Raw genomic sequence first — 20,155 nt, forward strand, 5'->3', positions numbered from 1 at the left:
TTTTATGATTTATAGGATTTAAGTAATTTTTTCATAAATATTTTTTGCAAGCATATTCGTATTGATTTGGTTTATATATTCGACTATAATATAAAATATACTTCTGAAATTTTTAATCTTAACGATTATCGAGTGTTTTCGCGATATAATATTAATTTCCGCATTGATTATATCAAGAGTGGTTTGACGATTGTCCAACGTATTTGATCAAACAACACGATATGCGATAATTAAATGATGGTTGTAATTAGAGCGAAACGGTTCGTTACATTAAAAATGCAATCGCTATATCTTGAACTACATTAAATTAAATTCTTCATAATGTTTTTCTCGTTCGTAATTTTATTCCAAATAAATCATCATAATTGTGTTTTGATAACTAATCAGAATGATAACATTAATATTTAAAATCTCAATCATTTGAAAAAACTGACCATACATACGTATTGATATCGTGTGTATCAATATGTATATATATATATATGTGTATATATATATATGTATGTATATATATGTGTATATATATATGTATATATATGTATGTATATATATATATATGTACATACATGCGCGCACATTGAGTTATTGATATTGAACATTAAGAAAACAACGAAAGGTTTTAAAATAGTTTAATCTGCAGGTGTATCAGCAGGTTTAATCTGCAGTAAATATATTAAATCTACATGGCATAAAGATAATTTTTCTGAAAATGTTGTGTTGAAAGTTCATGCGCGCTCAAGCAAATGAAATCGTTTATCTACCAAAAGTAGGGGTACATACAGTATATGTAGTATAAGTATATGTAGCCCGTGTGCGACTTATGACTATAAATGCTACTCTGAATGATAGTAGTCCACGACAAGTGTATAAAGAAATATCGAAAGGAACGTGCTCGTGAAGTAATAATACATTTTATCGTTTAGTAAAGTTAGTTAAACTTAAAGTGAGAAACATAAAAAGTTAAAAAGAGACGTCTTCGTTTCTGATAACATTTTTTTTTAGTGATTTCGAGAATGAAAAGAGAGAAATTCAATCATATAACTAATCTCTCGTGGAAACTTTCTCTTTTCGTTTTAATATGCGGTTGTTTATTGGTCAAATCTAAGGAAGTTAAAGATACTTATTATCGTTCATCTTCGCGTCGTCCTAACATCGTCGTCATTATCGCCGATGATCTTGTAAGAGAATTATGTGTGTTATTATAGTATCGTTATTATCGTTGACTTGTTAAGTGTCATTTTCTTTTTTTTCTTTTTCCTCTTTTTTTTTTTTTCTTTCTTTTTAGGGATGGAACGATATAAGTTTCCATGGAGCGGATCAAATCCCTACGCCAAACATAGATGCTTTGGCTTATAATGGTGTGATTTTACAAAGGCATTACACTTTACCTACATGTACGCCCTCAAGAACGGCTTTCTTAACCGGACGTTATCCTATTAGACAAGGTAAGTATCCTATAAAGTTATATTTATTTCAAAGAAAAGAAAATGGAAAAAAAATAAAAATTTCAAATCGATCTTGACCTTTTATCCGATAGGTATGCAAGGCTATCCGTTAAAAGCTGGCGAACAACGTGCCATACCAAACAAGTTTAAACTGTTACCCGGATATCTTAAAGATTTGGGATATTCGACCCACCTTATTGGAAAATGGCACGTGGGATATTACGCGCCAAAATATACACCAGCTAATCGAGGCTTTGATACGTTTTTTGGCTATTACAATGGTTACATTCAATATTTCAATCACACTATCACGGAATTACAATATAAAGTAAGTTTATTTATTTTGGAGAGGGAAAGAAAAGATCGTCGAATCGAGATCACCACTACCGATCGATCTAGTTTTTAACTTAAGCATGTATCTCGTCTGATACATTGAACTCTCGTTTATTAGAATAAAAAGAAAAGTTAATCGATAATATAACCCGTAACTAATGTTATTTCTAGGCGCACACGGGAAACGATTTACATCGCGATAGACCAAATGAACTTTCTCCTGAATTTGCAAGCGGTTATATGACCGATCTTATAACCGAAGAAGCTGAAAAAGTCATTTCTACGCATGATCCAGCTAAACCGTTGTATCTTCAAATAGCTCATCTTGCCTGTCATGCCAGTGGTCTTAGCAACGGCGATGAATTGGAAGTTCCAGATATGGAAAAAGTTAATACCGATTTCGGCTATATCAAAGATATAAAAAGAAGAAAATTTGCTGGTAAATGGGTAATCATGGTGTTTATTCGTTAATGTTATTCATAATTATATCGAATATTTCTTCTTTCGAATTTTACAGGTGTGATAAGTAGCCTTGATCGATCTGTAGGCAAAGTAGTCGACGCATTACAAAAGTCTAAATTGTTAGAAAATTCGATAATCTTATTCATCAGTGATAACGGAGCACAAACCGAAGGCTTCTTGGAAAATTATGGATCGAATTATCCGCTACGAGGAGTAATACAGACATACCACTTTCTCTCCTTCTCTTTTCTTCTTGTTTTCGACGTGTTTCTTAATTTATTAATATCTTTTATCAGATGAAATTCACTATGTTCGAGGGAGGTGTTCGCGTACCCGCCTGTATCTTTTCACCATTGATAAAAAGACCTTCTAGGATTTACAATCAGCTGATTCATATAACCGACTGGTTACCAACATTATATTCCGCTGCTCATGGTAATGTTAATTATTTGAAAAATTTAGATGGTGTTGATCAATGGAATACAATTAAGAAAGGTACACGGAGTAAACGAAATTCCCTTCTGGTAAATATCGATAATAAAATTGACGAAGAATCCGCTATTATTGGAAAATACAAGCTGATCAAACGTAATTAACATTTTTATTAGATAAATAAGATACATTAGATAAATTTATTTGATTATTGATTATTCTTGATATGTAGGTAATAGTACTAATAACGGGAATTATTATGGTGATGATGGTGTAGACGATTCATATCCGAGATATAACGCGTCAAATATTATGTCTTCGCTCGTAGCTCGTGCTATTTCAGCTATTTCAAACAACAGATTAACAGAGCAGAAGATCAAAAATCTTCGTCGGAGCACCAAGATATCTTGTAAACATCCAACCTACTTTTTAAATTGTACGCAAAATTGCTTGTTCAACATCCTTGAGGATCCATGCGAAACTACGGATATTTCTAAAAATAATCCAAAGGTAAAAAAAAAAGAACGTATGACATTTGTATCATGTATTTAATAGGTTTTATATCGATCTCTTAACGAATAAAATTTTCAGATCGTGGCCAATTTACAAAACTACATCGATGTATATAGGAAGGTTCTTGTAAATCAAACGAATTACCCCATTGATCCAGCTTCTTTTCCTACAAATTTTAACGGCACGTGGATGCCTTGGCTAAAGGATGATTCAAATTTAAAACTAAAGAATTATTTTTCATGTTCAGAATTTCTTTGCGGCTTGCCAGCGTTATTAGTATGACCCTCGATAAAAATTTCCCCGTTGATGTATCACGATAATAAATCATATCTTCCTGCTCATATAATGTTGACATTTTTTTTTCCAGTTTTTATGTACTTATATATGGGTACGTGCGCGCGCATGCTGCCCGCTTGTGTGTATATATAATAATTATAATAACTTATCAGCGATACTAATAACTCGTGATTTCTTTTTTCGATAATGAAAATTTCTACTTTTTACCTTGATTCTAAATACGATGTCCCCTTATTAAGAAAACCTTCGAACTTGTCGCGGATAAGATTGCATCTTTTTTATTGATGTCATAATATATAGATTATGTAAATAAAGTATCGTATGCCGGAAGAGAACGGCCGATAAAAACTTTTTACAGTCCGGTAAATTGTGCTACGAAGCGAATGATTTTCCGACTTTCTTAGAGACTTTAAGAAATTCGAAAGTAAGCGAAGAATGTTTGTTATATATATGAAGTCTGGCCTTTGAGAAAATGTAGCAGCACGTGCTATGCGAGAATGTCGTTTGGGACGATATGCCAAATTCTAATTTCGCCGTACATTGATAGTTCGTTTTGGTTCCTTTGTCATCCTTTTAGCATCTTCTTAGCATCCTCCAGGAGCATTCTGTTGGTTTCACGGCTCATTTAGCGATCAAGCTTGGAGGGCAGACTCGAAAATTAGGCACACACTTTTAAGCAGCCACGTTCTCGCTTTCTTTGCGTAGATGCGCCGCGTGGAGAAAATCTCGAAGTAGAGGAGGGACTGTGTTTCGCATCGAGACAACGTCGTCGTCATCGTCCTCGACATAGTCGTTGCCATAGTCATCTCCGTGAGGATGCGCGGAGGGTCTCCGAGAGGTCTAAGCCGCTTTTAATAGCCGAGCAGCTGTCGCCGGATCCGCTTGCCCCCTTTTTATGGCCGATGTCTTCGACGACGAATAATGCCGGAAAATAATCTCCGTTCACCGACGTCGTTTACCGGCCAAAAGCAATATTTTCAACTCCTTTGCCTTTTCCAAGATCTTCTCGCAACTAACATCGCAACGCTATTAATAATAGCTAATCAATGTTTCCCCAAAACAAATTAGTTCATTTATATCATTTTTACGATAAAATGTCAATTAACGTGCTTCCAATTAATTTCCTTTCAATTGATATTCCTCTAAGCCGATTTAAAAAAGGTAAAAGAAGAAGAAGAAGGAGAAGGAGAAGGAGAAGAAGAAAAAAGAGAAAGAAATAATACGAAGGAGAAGGGACGTCATTTGGAAGCGAACGTTCGAGCGCGCAATTATTTTCCCGTAGCATGTCGATGGTCCTGTAGCAGATTCGAAGACTACTTGAAACGATTCCTTACTTTTTCGTGTCTTCGAAGGTAAAAGGCAGTGTCCTTCTTACTGGCTCGACGAAAACCGATTGAACCGAATTGTTCCGCACTTTGGACTCACCACCATTCATGCCGATAATTAGTACGATCTCCTTCACAATGCCGAACGAGCATCTTCTTTCCTTTACCCTTTTTTCATCCTACCGTCGTTTCCTGCCCTCGTCGCTCCACCCCCTTCGTCGATAAATAATCCTCTGTCAGACGTTCATTACGTCGTTAAGTTTCGGCTCGAACTTATCCACCCTCTTTCGCCTTTCCAAGCCCATCTAGTACTTCTACCTGCTTCGCTAACTACCACCGCGAGTAGTATTACCTACTTGGACCGAACCGATAAATACCTATTTTTCCGCTTTTCCTCATCTTGATATACTAAAATAAACTATGAAATAAGACGATCGGCATACACGTGTACAGTTATACATTGCGTGGCTCTGCATACATTTTTTTTTTTCTTTCTAAAATGACTTTGATCTATATCGTGCAAAGAACAACACAGATTTATTCTTTATCCCAAAGAAACTTTATTACCGGAGTGGATTACGGATTAGGAAGAAAAGCGATAGCGGAAAAGTGATAAATTGTTTCGAGTGTGCCTCCTCATCTCGAGGGAAGCGATCCTAAAAAAAGTCGAGGGTACGCTCGTTAAACCCATTTTCCATGGAGGTCCTCTCATCGTCCGAATTACCGATACTCATTCTTCTTTCGTTAGGGGTAACGGGAATACGATTTTTTCTCTTTTCTTTCTTTTCTTTTCTTTTCTCTTTTTTTTCTTCTCTTTTCTTTTCTTTTTCTTCTTTTTCCTTTCTCTTCCTTCTTTCCGCTTGGACATATTAGAAAATGAGAAGATTAGGGAATCTATAATTATCATCGTGAGATCGTTCGATCATCTATACCTATAAGTAGTTAAATACCAAAACGATTATCCCTCAACTATCTTTCTACTATTTACGAACTTGATTCGACGGATGATTGAATGAAATGAAATCAAAGAAAATAAAGAACGATGAGCGACAGAGTTGTCTGATTGATAAGAAAGTTTCGAAGATAATAACTATCCTGAAGATATTTCGACTTTTCAGTTAAGATCGCGGACTCGACTGAAGGATTTTTCACTGGCTGCATCCCCTCGATGTCTTATCGTTGTCCTTCACTCATCGAAGAAATTGAAGGAAGGAAGGAAGGAAATAAGGAAAGGAAGAACGAAAGAAAGAAAGAAAGAAAGAAAGAAAGAAAGAAAGAGGCGGAGGAAAAGAGGATTCCACCTCCAGTGAATCGACGAATCCTGCGGGCTCTGTCGATGTATCGAAGTAGACCCTTTCTCTCTCTCTCTCTCTTTCTCTCTCTGTCACTGTCGTTGTCGCTGTCTCTCTCTTTCTCTCTCTCTTTCTTTCTCTCTCTCTCTCTCTCTCTCTCTCTCTCTCTCTCTCTCAGGCGCACTGTTGGACACCTGCGAGCACGCAGACTCGCGGTGCACCGGAAACTCGTTCGAGATCGTCTCGAGGAACGCCGCGCTCGTGTCAGATCCTTCAGGATCGCGCGGGCCGACGCACGAGGACGAGGCAGGCTACTAGTAGTCCGTTCCTTCCCTTTGAACGGTACGAACGACTAACCGAGATTCTCCTTCGTCATTTTTGCATTTATCATTTTATATATATTTACATAAAAAGAAAAATTAACCAAAAGATAAGAAAGTGATAAAGGAAGGAAGAAGGTGTGTACGCGGACACGAAGAGTGTTCGAAGGAGAGATCGAGAAAAGAAAAATCGATAAAAGGATCGTGCGATAATGTTACTTTGTTACTTTACTCTTTTCGTTCATATCCATCATCGTCACCGAGAGGAGGACCTCTTCTTCGTTGACGCGAAGACGATCCGAAAGGGAAGAAGTTCGTGAATTCGCAAGTAGCGCACTAGCCTCCTCTTCTAGAATGTGAAGGCACGACGAAAATGCACCTAACGAAGGGAAGCCTACCGAAAGTCTGCCTGTTGTTGCTACTTTTTTTCCTACAAGGTGGCAGGTGCATCAAGTGGCTGTGAGTATATCTTTTTTGCATGCTTCTTATTTTTCTTCGTCTCCTTTTTCTTTGGGTTTTTCTCTCTTTTCTTTTTTTTTCTTTTTTTTTTTTTTAAGGTTGTTCCTCCTCCGTGTTTTTATTTTTATATATCCTTTCCTTTTCATCTCCTCTCTCGTATTTTTTCATTCACACGGCTTATTATGGATCGCGGAGCAATCTTTTCTCCGCACCGAATTCGAAGATTAATGTAGGTTCTTTAATGAGAAAGAAATAGATTGCCGTTGGAAAAAAAGAAAAATCGTTTGTGAGAGGAGTCAAGGGGAGGGAGGGAGGAGGGTGGTGGTCGTGGTGATGGTGGTGGCGATGGTATAGGTGTGGGAGGAGGGAGCGGCAAGAACTAAGGAGCGCCAAGAGCGTCCTTAAGATCGAACGATCTCGTTGGAATATCAGAAAAGAATATCAAAAGGAATGGAAGACGAGAATCGACGTGTCATCGATGCCGTTTCTTCCTTGTCCTATAGAGCTTGATTTTTTTTCTTTTTTTTTTTTTTCTATAAGGAAAAAGGGTCGAACACTTAATTACTCTTTTTAACAACGACTAGCAATTTGCGTTGGTTCGCGTATAGCTCGTTAAAAATGAAATAAACTTTATAAGTAGGTAGTACGTAAGAATGGAGTAACGCTTTATGACCTCTTTAAATGTTTGGCGCGCGTCTTAATCGATCGTTCTTTGAGGAATTTTATAGCCGTTGTAAAAAAAATAGGTTACGTAGGTATAACACAGTTAGATGAGTTAATAATAGTATCTATAAATAAATGTTTAAATAAATAGTAGATAATTATGAAAGAAAATTTAAAGGATTTGTCGAGTATTAATCATTAGTACAAATATGATAAATCTCGTTATCGTATCATACAATATCAAATTGTAATCTGAGCATGAGTTTCTAAGGACGTTGATAAGTAAATACATATGTACATACGTATGTACATAAGTATTTGAAGATCTTTCTTGAAAGATCCATGCGATGAGAGCATGCGCGAAAGTTTTACGAGATCTCATCTATCATAATCTCGTCCCCCGCTTCTTCTCAAAGCGATTATCTTTGTGAGCCGTACACGAGCATATCTTCGCTATCGCGGACGATGAACGAAAATAAAAAAAAAAAAAAAGAGAAAAAGACGAGGACGAGGACGAGGACGAAGACGAAGACGAAGACGAAGACGAAGACGAAGACGAAGAAGAAAAAGGAGAAGAAGAAGAAGAAGAAGAAGAAGAAAGAGAAGAAGGAGAAGAAGAAGAAGAAGTAAGCGGACAGGTCCTTCCCTTTCGACGCGTTGTTTCGCAGCGCGATTTAATTTCATCGTTCGCGGATCGCCAGGAGGATAGGGGAAGAGGTTAGGGTGGGGTGTAGAAAAGGGGGGAACCGGTAGGGGTGCTCGCTTCCTGGCTGGATGATGAATGGAGAAGCGATGGTAGTTTTGCGTGCAAAACCAAAATCCGAGAGGTACGGAGAAAACAACGAAAGGAAAAGACGAGCCAGACTCGGTTGTTCGTTCTAAGAGAGGAGGAGAAGGGGAGGAACGGGCCGGAGGCAAGGCGGGTAGAAGATTAGGGGTTGCCCACGAATCGTGATTTATAAAGACCACGCTATGCCACGCCACGCTATGCCACGTTACGCCAAGCCAAGCCACACCATGCCGGACCCTTCTCCCTTCTGCTCAAATCTACTCTCTTTTGTTTATAATCATTGTGTCCGACAATGACGAATAATCGAAGGGTGACTCCGAACACCGAACGTCACGATTCGTTTCGCTCATCTTCGAAGGAACGCAACGAATCGAGCCGTCCGTTCATTCATCGAATTTCGTTCCTTTCGATCGAATGATTTGATTAAAAAAAAAGAAAGAAAGAAAAAAAAGACAAAAGAAAAGCATTCTTGAGAAAATTATATAAGTATACACATATTTATACATATTTATTTTATGTTTCTTTTCCACACAACAGATGAATGAACGTTCGATGGTTTGCTCGATGGATGCTCGACGTTTGCATCACCTATCTTCGTTAATCATCACGATGAAAAAATCAAAGATCATTCTTCTTCTTCTTCTTCTTCTTCTTCTTTTCCTCTCCCAACTTGAAACCTTTCAGATGTTCGTTTCAGACGCGGATACCTACATCCTGATTCTCGCGATCGAGGATCGATTTGTTATAATTTGCGGTCACACTTGATTTGCGAAAGCGACCGATCAATGTCCGTTGAATTTCATGAAGAAAGCTAAACAGACGACGTCGAATCATTCATGATGACCAATTTTATCAACTTTTTTTTATAAACGTTTTCAAGGAACGCATATATCTACCTACGTACATACGTACGACGTGTCTTTGACGTTAAACTTTAATACGGCCGTTTTTTAATTTCTTTCGAATTTAGATGAGACAGAGGGCGGATTATATTTGGAAAATCTCTACCTACGTGTTCGAATAGGCAGGACGTTCGCTTTGCGTAATTCAAATCCCGATGGAACCTGGCCTATTATCATGCTTATAAACATCGTATTTTACGATTGAAACGTCAAAAGCAATTTTAAAATCTCATACGAGAAAAGAACACGCGATATCGATATTTTGAATCATATAGCGATAAAGAAATAAACGAATATGAATAATCAGTTCCTTCGGCGATGCAAATGAAATTGGTATAATCATTATATTAGCGATTAGAATCTAATAGGTATAACAAAAGTATAGTCTAAGCTCCTTATTAAACGTACTCGATTTATGCTCGCAGGAAAAAAAGAATGCTCGAGATTCTTGCTTGTATATTATCGAGGAGCTATCGAGGAGCTTTCAAGAAGCTTCCGATGCAAGTATTTCGAATATGATAATATAGAATTGTACGCGGTAATTGGCCTCGTAAAGACGACGCTTTACGATAGCAAGAGTCAAAACGAATTTCGAGATTGCTAACAAATTGGTAGAAATCTTGGTAGGCTTATGTTATAGAAGTCATGGAGTTTAACGAAGGTTTAACGTCGCACGTTTTCATGAGAATACAAAGATTTTCGAAAGTTCATGGAACCACCGAATCGACTCGCGGAGAACGATATACCTATCAACGTATTATAATGGATGCACGTGTGCGTTCTCTTCGATTTATGAACACACTTATCCGGTAGGTGTGACCGTGAATGGAAAGAGGTATCTTGTATGGCGATTTCATCGAGCTAAAAAAAAGGAAATAAAGAGAGGAGAAATCGTAGGAACGAAGCGTCTCGAACACGCTCGAAGGCGAAACATGAGTACTTGGGATCGCTATGCATAGATAGATATTTATTAGATCACAAAGCGTTCCCGAAGGTGTATGTATTTTAAGAGAACGAGATGGAAAATGTAGATACAAATAGGATACATGTCGTATAATCTTTGCCAAATGGATTACAAGAGGGAGGAGAAATTGAACGTGGACGTGACGAGACGGAAGGAATTGTAACCAATTTTGTGATATCACGAATAGAATACCGGTCGTGGCAATAGTCCCTGTACTTGGAATTGTACCTTAGATATTGGTTCGTGTCAATTGGGATTACGATCCATTGACACTCTTATTTCAAAACGTTCCTCATGGAAAGAAGGAATAGGAGGAGTAGCTACGTATATGACAACACCTTAAATCACTCGACGAATCGATTATTTAAATTAGTTAATACGAGGCAACGGTAGTAAGCGGTTAGACTCATTCTTCTTCTTGATGTTGCTCGTAAATCGGAGTACGATATTTAACGTGCGTATGCCCCGAAGGTAGTGCGAGTAGTGGTGATACATAAGGCGAACGAAAATCGTATCTAGTCTGTAACCGGACTGTTCGCATACATATATACGTTATGTATACATATATTTTGTTCCTCTTTTATGCTGGTATGGAACTGCCTGTCGAACATTCCTATCGCTCGTTAAATATTATTTCTTATATTTCTCCATTTCTCCGCCTGTCAAGTTATCTACCTGTTTACAAGCATCCTCTTAGGAATTCATACCCTCTTTTAATATGAATGAAAAAGTTTGTAAAAACGTTAGCGAGTGAGAATTTTTAATCTCACGCTATTACGTCGTCCGACTTCCGTATCTACCGTGTACCAAACTGATCCGTCAGGTTTATCTATGTATATTGATGGAAGGATTAGATTTTTTCTTGATCGGTTCGATTTGTATATAGGAAGGAAACGATTTAAACGATGTATCGTGTATGATAATTGTCAGTGTCGATAGTTGCAAGAGCTTACCAGGTTATTAATATCTGGTATTCGTTCGCGTCTAGTTACGATAAATCAGCAGTTCATTCATAGTTATTCCTACGAGGCCCGTTGACTAGGTGGTCTCGAAAGAAAGCCTGTTCCATAACCATCGCGATGAAATAAAAGTAATTTTGTTTGATCTACATGTCTTACGTTGTCGGATGTTATGCATTCGGCGTTGGATCAAAAGAAAAAAAAAAAAAGAAAAAAGAGGAAAGAAAGAAAGAAAACAAACAAACAAACAAACAAACAAACAAATAAATAAATAAAATGGACTTTCGCATTTTTACGTTTAACGAGATTTTGTGAAGATCGAATCGCGAAGTGAAAAACAAGATGAAAAGTGACGAAATAACGAGCCGCTTAATGAAACGTCGTGTATCCGATCAAATCTAAACCTTGTATTAAAGCGAGGTGAGGTAAAAAAATATAGCTACCGTAATAGTGGTAGAGTACGATGTGAATTACATTCGAGTATTATAATAATTACCGCCTGCGAATGAGACTACTTAAGGCGGCTAATTTACATGATTGCACGTTCAAGCATTAAACGTCAATTACGAGCCATCGAACCTCGACTTCCCCCTCGCTCTACACGTCGAGCGTTGAAAGTTTTGCACGCTACGGGCAGCATCCGTCGTATTTCTTCTTCGATGTTCGATATTTCTTCTTTGAATTTTTTCTTTTCTTTTTCTATTTTTTTTTTTTTTCGATGGATGTTACATCGGAGCGATAAACAAACGAGTCGGATCGCTCTCGATAACGAGTTCATAATTTGGTGCTATCCTTTCTTTCTCTCTCTTTTTTCTCTTTCTCATCTTTTCCTTTTTTCTTTCTTCGAAAGAAAGAGACGATGGTCACGGTTATCCTCGGCAAACACATCTAAGCGCTCGTAATACCGTTTTAAACAGGATGCGACCAATAAGATCGAAATTACACTCGTTTCCTTCGTCCATTAGATCGATAAAGAAACGAATCGTTGTTAAGTTTCAATTAGTAGCATAAACTTCTTTTTTTTCTTCCATAAATAAGCAGGTAAAATATTCAATATTGTTATGGTTTAATAAATCTTTTTCGAAGTCCACTTTGATTGAGACTATTAACGTTATTCGAATGGTGTCTTACTTTCAATTGGAAAATAAGAATTCCCTTGTAAGTCTCGTCTTTTTGTTTGATTCAGAGCTCTCGGTCGTATGGCCGATGCTCGAACGTGGACGAAGGATTCTTGCACAAACGCCAAGAGCTCTGGTCTTCTGGAAAGAAAACAGGCGCGAGCTTGCAGGGCAACTCCCGATGTAATGCCTAGTCTGGTCCAAGCCGCGAGGGATACTTCGATCGTTTGTCAACAAGCATTCAGACATCGTCGTTGGAATTGTAGTAGCATCGAGGGTGCTCCTAATTATACTCCCGAATTACTTACAGGTACGATTACGTTTATACAATTTCTTATTCATAACGATGCATATATATTATGATTGACATTCAACGTCAATCATTTATGTGATTAACGTAATAACCAATGGTAAAAGTCAACTGGTCGAGTCATTAGGTTCATATGTACCAATTGTCAACAGAAAAAAACGAAGGCAAATAAGCTATCGTTTTTTCCCATTTTAATGTTCTTCCTTTCGCGTGACCATGTCTCAATTCCTATATAAAAATAAAAATATTAATACTCTCGGCACGGCAGGATCCTTTGCTAACGAGAGAAAAGCAAAGAAAACGTTTGCTTTCTCTCGCTCGTGGATAATAGTACACCGATATGTATACGTCTGTGTTATGATGTATATATGTTCGTACGTACGTATGCAGCGACTAGGGAAGCCGATTCTTTGCGATTCGATTTCGAAAGCATTGTTCGTAATCGGCTTATTTCAATTATTTCAATCTGATCCGAAGAGAAATATGTAAGATATAGATTTGACGCGAGTTGGCATCGATAAGAGATATTCACGATACATATCTACGTGATACACAGTCATGTACATACATACGTAAGTAGACAGATACGATAAAAAGAAATATAAAATCAAAGGGAAGAATTTGAGAGGATCGGTGTCTCTTATTGTCAAGGAACGAGAGAGCAAGCATTCGTTTACGCGATGTCGGCGGCAGCGGCTGTCTGGAGATTGGCAAGGGGTTGTGCGTTAGGCAACTTGGCGGCTTGCTCCTGTGCAACACCACCACGAAAGGAGCCACCTTCTCCATCGGCCTTGATATCTTCGTCCTCGCTAGCGACGGCAACTATGTCGTTTGGTGGACTAACCGGTAGGAACACCTTCAAATGGGGTGGTTGCGGTGACGACGTTAGATCTGCCTCGAGGATGGCCAAAAGATTTCTTCAGGGTGCGACTCCTCCGGGTACCGGACCGACAGCCAAATTTCTGCACGCCGTTAATATGCATAACAACAGAGCTGGACGAAGAGTAAGTCGAATAGAAAGACTGATCGTCTATATACATTGGTATATATCCACTCACACTTTTATCGTTTCTTTTGTTTTTCTCTTCTTTTTTTCTCTTTTTTCTTTTTTATGCGAACGACCGATACATCCAACGACCACGTCCAAACAGGCAGTGGAACAGTCATTAACTTTGGAGTGCAAATGCCACGGCGTTTCCGGTTCTTGCAGCGTCCGCACCTGTTGGAGAGGTTTGGGTTCTTCCGGTCCTTCCGTAGCCGGTACTCGTCTTCTTCGAAGGTATGCCACCGCCGCCGAAGTTAAACCTAGATCCGGTGGTAGACTGCCACCTCTCTATCATCACGATAATCTATTGTATACCACCAAGAGTCCAGATTATTGTCTTCCGGATAAGAAGAGGGGTAGCCTTGGAACCATAGGCAGGTGAGTTTTCACCATTCGTATCACATTCGTATTCAAACTCGAAACAAAACGGAACTAAACCAAAAACGTCCATTAAATGCGAACCATCGTTTTTCTGACCACTCATCCGGAAAACTTCCTTTCCCGACCATCATCCTATTGTTACTTTTCTTTCTCTTTTTGTTTCTTATCGGTTTAATGTCTTACTTTAAACGCCGTTTAAATGTTCTCGCTAAAGAAACGAGAACGAAGGAAGAATCTTCCAAGATCGAGCTCGTACGATTTTTAAACGAAAGAAGAAAGCAGTAGGGAATGAATAGGATAAAAGAGAAAAGAAAACACGTAAACTCGAGAACGAGTCCAGGTGTACGTCGTAAAGCCACATTATGGCGGCGCTAATGGCTTCGCACTGTGCTTTCGTACAGACGATGGACTATAACGGAAATTACGTCGAAAAGCGCGTGCAATAAAACCGGACGAGCGAACCACTAATTCTGTATTTTCGCGAATGTTTCTTATCATCGAAATTAAAAAGAAAGTTGGGACTTTTTACGCGGACAGGTGCAATCTTTTTCTTATAATCAAAATAATATTATTTGGAATTTGGATAATGAGAACAATTCGAAATATCTTCAATCGAAATCGAGAGGAAGTTGTTGACCGACACGCTTTTTCGTGAATACTATATAACGTATTGAAATTCGCACGAAAGGATAGTAGAAAGATGGGCGGAGAAGTGTTTCCAAATGATTTCAAAAGTCGTGCCCATTCATTGTTCGGACCCTTCGAAAAGGGCTCTTTGTGACGGTGATTGCATTCGTTACGGATTTTCCGGCGGTACGACCGAAAGAAGCTCTTGTACTCGTCGCCCTGAGTTATTCACGCCTCTCACTGTCTCTTTCTTTGTCTCCATCTCTTTCCCTTTCTCTCCATCTTTCTCTCTCTCTCTCTCTCTCTCTCTCTCGCTCTCCCCGTCTTTCTGAAGTGAATTAAGATCACCCACGATACGCGTTCTCGGAACAGCGAACAGCTCTTCACGTGTACACTCGTGTGCTCTCCGAAGAAATCGAAGAAACAGGGGGACGCGTGTATGGAAGCGTCTTGGATGGTCCTTTGTTTAGTTGTATCCGGTTCATAAATCATCACGGACTCGTGAATCAGCTCGTGAACGACCGATACATACAAATTAATCTCTCATTGTTCCAGCCTCGAGGCTATGTTCGAACGGAAGAATGATCATAGACGATCGCTTTTATAACGCGTATCTGTGTATTTATGATTTTCTGGTCTTTGATCCTACAAACGAGATGATTTATAACGTGTATAATCGTTCTAATGAAATATAACGACTTTTTCCCCTCGATCAATTCGTAGAACGAATCGATTAAATTCGATAATCTTTCACATTTCCCTTAATCGAGCCACCAAGTCAGGTACTTCGAAACGTTTCCGACCAGTTCGTTTCTTACAGGCAGTAATTAAAAGGCTACGTATAATTATACAAGGTGGGAGTGGCGAATGTTTATTACGAGAAGCCGTAAGACGTATGCTTTTTTCGAATCCTTTTTTTGGATGGTGCAGAAGCCTTGGATGATGTGTAATAGTCCACCGTCAAAACGAAATCGTGAAAAGGTATTATTTGAGCGTCGTGATGGAAATATTCGAATACCATTAAAAAAATATTACAAAAAATACATGGACTTTCGTGTTTCTTTTTCAAGCGTTTCGTTCAATATTATCGCCTTTTACTTTACGTTTCGAATAACGAACCATATAATTATAATATTTGTCTTTACTGGATGTATAATACTCGTTCGGGTGTCATGCGATAGTCATTTTTGTAAAGAGTTAATCGCTATCTTTCAAAGGATCAATACGGGTACATACATAGATACGTACGTGGATACGAGCACAAGATATTTATCGTTAAAAATGTTCATCGGAATATTTAATATTAATTATAATTATTTGTACGATATAACGATTGATTACAGGCAATGTAATGGCAGTAGCACGGGTTACGAGGGTTGCGAGTATCTTTGTTGCGGTCGAGGTCACGTTACGAGAACCGAAGAGATTCTCGAAAGATGCAATTGCAAGTACATTAGTTGCTGCTACGTCAAGTGCAAGACTTGTAGAAGAATCGTGGAGACTTACGAGTGCAATTGAACTATCGGATCTTGCGAAAGATTACGGATTGATCTCTTTTACGAGATAATATTATTTATGCATTTTTCTGCAATATTTATTACGTACCGTGTCCTTTATGTCGTTGCTTAGACGTAATATCGCTAAGATTAATATAGGCACGACTAATTTTTCTAATCGAAACGGTATAGAGAACGATCGTATTTCGTGTGTACGTAGATTTGTCATACGTATATTTGTATTTGATTGAATTGGTCCGTATAATTAAATATCCTGTATAAAATTAAATATCGTGTAGCAAAATGATGCGAAAAATGAAACGTGTCATTTTAGTATTATGTCGATAAGTATAATATCGTAGCTCGAATACTGTAAATAGAATGGAGCGCGCGCGCTCGCGCGATTTTCATGTTTTACGTTAGAAATATCAGTCTGCAAAATAAATAACATTTTAGTAGGTGTGCCAATTTTTCATTTCTTCGTTTCACAAATTTCTTTCTCTTCGGCTTTGTTGAATTCTAATGTGTCATCGTTTGTTTTTATATCGAGATCCTTTATAAAGCAATACCAATCTATACCGGCTCCACAATCCGGTTCTTTCTCTGACGCCCACCATAATGCTGTCTGACAAGAGATTATTAATAAAAAAAGCGTGTCAAACATACGTCTCAACGAATAATAATATAAATACCTTAATATTTATAGTAGTTGCAGGAGGCAAAGGATTGACTTTAACGTCGATGAATTTCATTAGATCGTTGTGATCTATTTTACCATCCGCATCTTTGCATAAGCTGTATAAATTATAACGATGATTATTAATACAGTTATAAAACCGACAAAATACTCCGAATACTTACTGATCCAACATCGAATTTATTAATTCGACATCAAGAGGTATTCTACAACTACGTAAAACTGTGTAAATCGTGTTTCGAGGTAAGTAACCGGTTCTTCCTCTATCCCAATGTAAAAGATCTTCCTTCATTCGGTCAGCTTCGTACCATATATCTCGATTAAGCTCAGTATGGACCAATTGTCTAAATCGAATGTCGACAATTTCGATTTTATTTTCCTATTTAAATTGGATTCTCTTCGAAAGTAAATAATAAATTTACCTGACATATTCCCTCGTATGAAATTCTTTCTTTTCGTGAGAGGAATAATGTCTGGCGACTGTAATTATTTCATGCTCCGTTATTTTATCCCCCAAGTATATGCACAATGCCTTTTTAAATTTATCATACTCCAACGTTTGAATTTTTTGATCAGTCTCCACTGAAGGCGGTGAATGATTTTGAATAAATTCCTTGTATACAGGCGTTAATGCTTCTTTAAGTTTTTCCATGATCAATTTGATATTTGCCTTTGGAAACTATCGAGAGATAATAATTTAATTTATATGAATATTGTATAAAATCATTTGTCGATATCGTTCGTAGAAAAATCTTTACCACTTTACTATTTATTTCCATGTAACGAAGAGCGTAAATATCGGCCGATATAATCGAGAAATAAAACTCATTTATATTCAAGCATGCTCCGATATAAAAATCTGATGGCTTATAATATTCTGGTTTTTTACTCGAGAATATTTCCTGTTTAGGAAGCATTACAGGCATCTTTTTCAAGAACGAACACCTTCTAAATCCTGAAAAGAATAGATTTATATTTTCTAATACTTCAAAGGAGATTAAGAACTTGTTAGTAGTACAATTACCTGAATTTCTTTTCGTCAATTCGAATATAGATATCGAATCATCTATAAGATAATATCTTATGATGAATTGTCTCTCTAAATTTTCTGGTATTTTCGATATCATTTGTGCTCTGAATCTTAAAACTTTGCTGTCGAAGCCCTGCCTTTTCGTGGAAGAATCGAGACGCAATGAAAAGAAGAGAAACATAGAAAGAACGATTCTTCAAAATAAAAAACATACTTATCGTAATATAAAAATTTAATAAAATCTGTTTGCGGTGGCTTCGGTATAATTGATAAACAATTTCCAAGTGAATCCTCGTAAGAACCATAGCCATTATAAGGTGGTATGTATCTTTCTACCGGTTCACCTATCTCATCTTTCTTTTGTGGTCTCTCCAATGGAGTAAAATCGTTTAAGCCATATTTGGTCCTTAAAGTTATATAAATATCTCAATAAAATATCTCTTTCCTTAAATCCTATAAATTATATCACCTGTAATATTCCTTTGTGAATGCATCCATATCCGTTAAAATGACAATTCTTCCAAAAATATTCATTTTAGCACCTATCGATAATTCATTATCCTTATAATACACTTTATCTATTTTTCCTGTGTTCAAGGCGTCTATCATCATGTGGCTTTGACCAATATCGTTAGCTATTACGTTCAAAATCGTGTAGGGATCATCCTCACCAATTGGAACTAAACCCGAATAAAACTAAAAACGCAAAATATTTTTATATGTCGATGAACGAACGAATCGATCGATTTTACAAATATATCAAAACACTTTACTTTTGGTATTTTCATTCTTTTAACGAGCATAAATCCGGAATCTCTTCCAGAATTGACTGGTACATTTTCTTTGATTTCCATCGTATCATCAGCAAGATAATAATGAATTTCAAGATCATGTATAATACCATGAACACTTTCTGTATCGTCCCAATATCCATAAAATCGAAGTACTTGTCTATCGTATTTTAGAAAATTACGGAGATGATCGAGTTTGTGACTTTTTGGTTTTTTCGGAAAGGTTGGCTATACGCAGGAAAAATAACCGATGCTAATTCGATATATAAGACCGCATTTATATATTTCATTGTTTTCGAGCTTACGATTTTTCGTGTTTCGTTGTATGGATCTATCGGGATTTTTATTGGATCCGGTACTGGTATACCCATGCGATTTAAAAATTGTCTCGTGAATTTATCACAATTTACGATTTTGTATACCCTACCAAATATCTCTGGTTCTTTGCCGATATTTAAATCGATAATGTCGTAAAATTTGTATCTTACTGGATCAGGCATTGGAATTCTTTGACGTCTTACCAGAACACCTAAGAGTAAGTATTAAATATATATATATAATATATACATCTAAATTTCTTTTTAACATTGTAAATACGCATGTTAAAAATGTAATATTCAAAGGTGATGCACCATTGAACCTTGTTCTAAGCCACTGTTATCTACGATTGGTTCCGATATTTTTATTGTCCCGTCTTCTAAGAAAAAGCTTATTGTAACTACGCGAATTTGAAAAGAGGATTTCCATCTTTCTTGTACAGTCTCTTGATAATACGCTTGGAACATCAATCTCTAAAGTTAATAACGAATAATTTGTGTTAAGACATGTTAGATAGATTTCGATTGATTTGATAATTGGTTCATATACTTGGCCGTCGTATGCTATCCATGGTGGTAATTCCTGTACTTCCCCGCGTGGATAAATCGATGGATAACGACCGAAATCGGACTTCTTCTCCGAAAGGTAATAAATATCAGCATGTATTTTCTCGAAGTATTGACTTCTATGAAATTTTGTACGACCGAGCTGTAGAAAAACAATGGATTTTTGTTCTTATCGAATATTTTATAATGATTACGTATAAAAGCATAAAAGGTATCTCACGTTACTATCAAAGTTGAATCCAGGAAGACAAGGTAGTGCAGGTACCCGTAACATTTTTCAATGAATGTTTTTTCAATAATCAATGTAAATTTGCTGGAAGTGTAGTTAAGAGATCTAATATATTCACATTAACTAATATGCACTTTGTGACACTTTGTAACCGTAGTGAATATAAGGAAACGAAACAGACTAATTATTTACTGGGGTTGTTACCTTGGTGATACGTAAACACGTTTCTCTTTTTCTTAGAGATAATTGATCTATTTCTATATTGTTTATTTTATCGCGTAAAAGCTTCTTTCGTTTAATTAATTTTTAAATAATCCAATGCCTAATGTTTTGCGTTACGTTTTATTTTTTATTGTTATCAATGATTTATGCTAACATCATATTCTTATAT

The 20,155-nt window shown here is 37.1% G+C and overlaps 3 protein-coding genes across 5 annotated transcripts; 2 read left to right on the forward strand and 1 right to left on the reverse strand.

Annotated features, from left to right (window-relative positions):
- Positions 1-925: 925 nt before the first annotated feature.
- LOC122632468 (arylsulfatase B-like) lies at positions 926-3,528 on the forward strand. 2 transcript variants are annotated; one of them, XM_043819259.1, is made up of 8 exons: positions 926-1,178; positions 1,286-1,445; positions 1,538-1,773; positions 1,950-2,217; positions 2,296-2,453; positions 2,537-2,828; positions 2,905-3,182; positions 3,264-3,528. In XM_043819259.1, the coding sequence occupies exons 1-8, from the start codon at positions 1,014-1,016 to the stop codon at positions 3,465-3,467; spliced, it is 1,761 nt and encodes a 586-aa protein (XP_043675194.1). In that variant the 5' UTR covers positions 926-1,013; the 3' UTR covers positions 3,468-3,528. The 2 variants fall into 2 exon arrangements, with proteins under 2 accessions (XP_043675194.1, XP_043675195.1); XM_043819260.1 differs by having other exon boundaries at positions 1,174-1,191.
- Positions 3,529-6,397: 2,869 nt separating this feature from the next.
- On the forward strand, positions 6,398-16,155 carry LOC122632682 (protein Wnt-11b-1-like). The gene is made up of 5 exons (XM_043819803.1): positions 6,398-6,878; positions 12,343-12,584; positions 13,236-13,588; positions 13,736-14,007; positions 15,981-16,155. Exons 1-5 carry the CDS (start codon positions 6,793-6,795, stop codon positions 16,153-16,155), a joined length of 1,128 nt encoding a protein of 375 aa, XP_043675738.1. The 5' UTR covers positions 6,398-6,792.
- LOC122632676 (EF-hand domain-containing family member C2-like) lies at positions 15,761-20,108 on the reverse strand. Of its 2 annotated transcripts, XM_043819787.1 has the most exons (13): positions 19,756-20,108; positions 19,519-19,677; positions 19,292-19,442; positions 18,957-19,180; positions 18,634-18,879; positions 18,330-18,556; positions 18,075-18,266; positions 17,855-17,997; positions 17,589-17,785; positions 17,253-17,509; positions 16,995-17,174; positions 16,826-16,928; positions 15,761-16,758 (listed from the first exon to the last, which is right to left on the reverse strand). In XM_043819787.1, exons 1-13 carry the CDS (start codon positions 19,807-19,809, stop codon positions 16,606-16,608), a joined length of 2,286 nt encoding a protein of 761 aa, XP_043675722.1. In that variant the 5' UTR covers positions 19,810-20,108; the 3' UTR covers positions 15,761-16,605. The 2 variants fall into 2 exon arrangements, with proteins under 2 accessions (XP_043675722.1, XP_043675723.1); XM_043819788.1 differs by lacking the exons at positions 19,519-19,677; positions 19,756-20,108 and having other exon boundaries at positions 19,284-19,424.
- Between the last annotated feature and the right edge of the window lie 47 nt (positions 20,109-20,155).

This window comes from Vespula pensylvanica, chromosome 10, assembly GCF_014466175.1.
Source record: "Vespula pensylvanica isolate Volc-1 chromosome 10, ASM1446617v1, whole genome shotgun sequence".
Classification (NCBI taxonomy): Eukaryota; Metazoa; Arthropoda; class Insecta; order Hymenoptera; family Vespidae; genus Vespula; species Vespula pensylvanica.

Coding starts and splice junctions, on each gene's coding strand:
- LOC122632682 (XM_043819803.1), top strand. CDS start 6,793: ATGCACCTAACGAAGGGAAGCCTACCGAAAGTCTGCCTGTTGTTGCTA. Junction 6,879..12,342: donor GGCAGGTGCATCAAGTGGCT/GTGAGTATATCT, acceptor TGTTTGATTCAG/AGCTCTCGGTCGTATGGCCG. Junction 12,585..13,235: donor TACTCCCGAATTACTTACAG/GTACGATTACGT, acceptor CTTATTGTCAAG/GAACGAGAGAGCAAGCATTC.
- LOC122632468 (XM_043819259.1), top strand. CDS start 1,014: ATGAAAAGAGAGAAATTCAATCATATAACTAATCTCTCGTGGAAACTT. Junction 1,774..1,949: donor TCACGGAATTACAATATAAA/GTAAGTTTATTT, acceptor TGTTATTTCTAG/GCGCACACGGGAAACGATTT. Junction 2,218..2,295: donor AAAAAGAAGAAAATTTGCTG/GTAAATGGGTAA, acceptor CGAATTTTACAG/GTGTGATAAGTAGCCTTGAT.
- LOC122632676 (XM_043819787.1), bottom strand. CDS start 19,809: ATGTTACGGGTACCTGCACTACCTTGTCTTCCTGGATTCAACTTTGAT. Junction 19,678..19,755: donor GATTCAACTTTGATAGTAAC/GTGAGATACCTT, acceptor GTTTTTCTACAG/CTCGGTCGTACAAAATTTCA. Junction 17,998..18,074: donor AAATTTTTATATTACGATAA/GTATGTTTTTTA, acceptor TTCCACGAAAAG/GCAGGGCTTCGACAGCAAAG.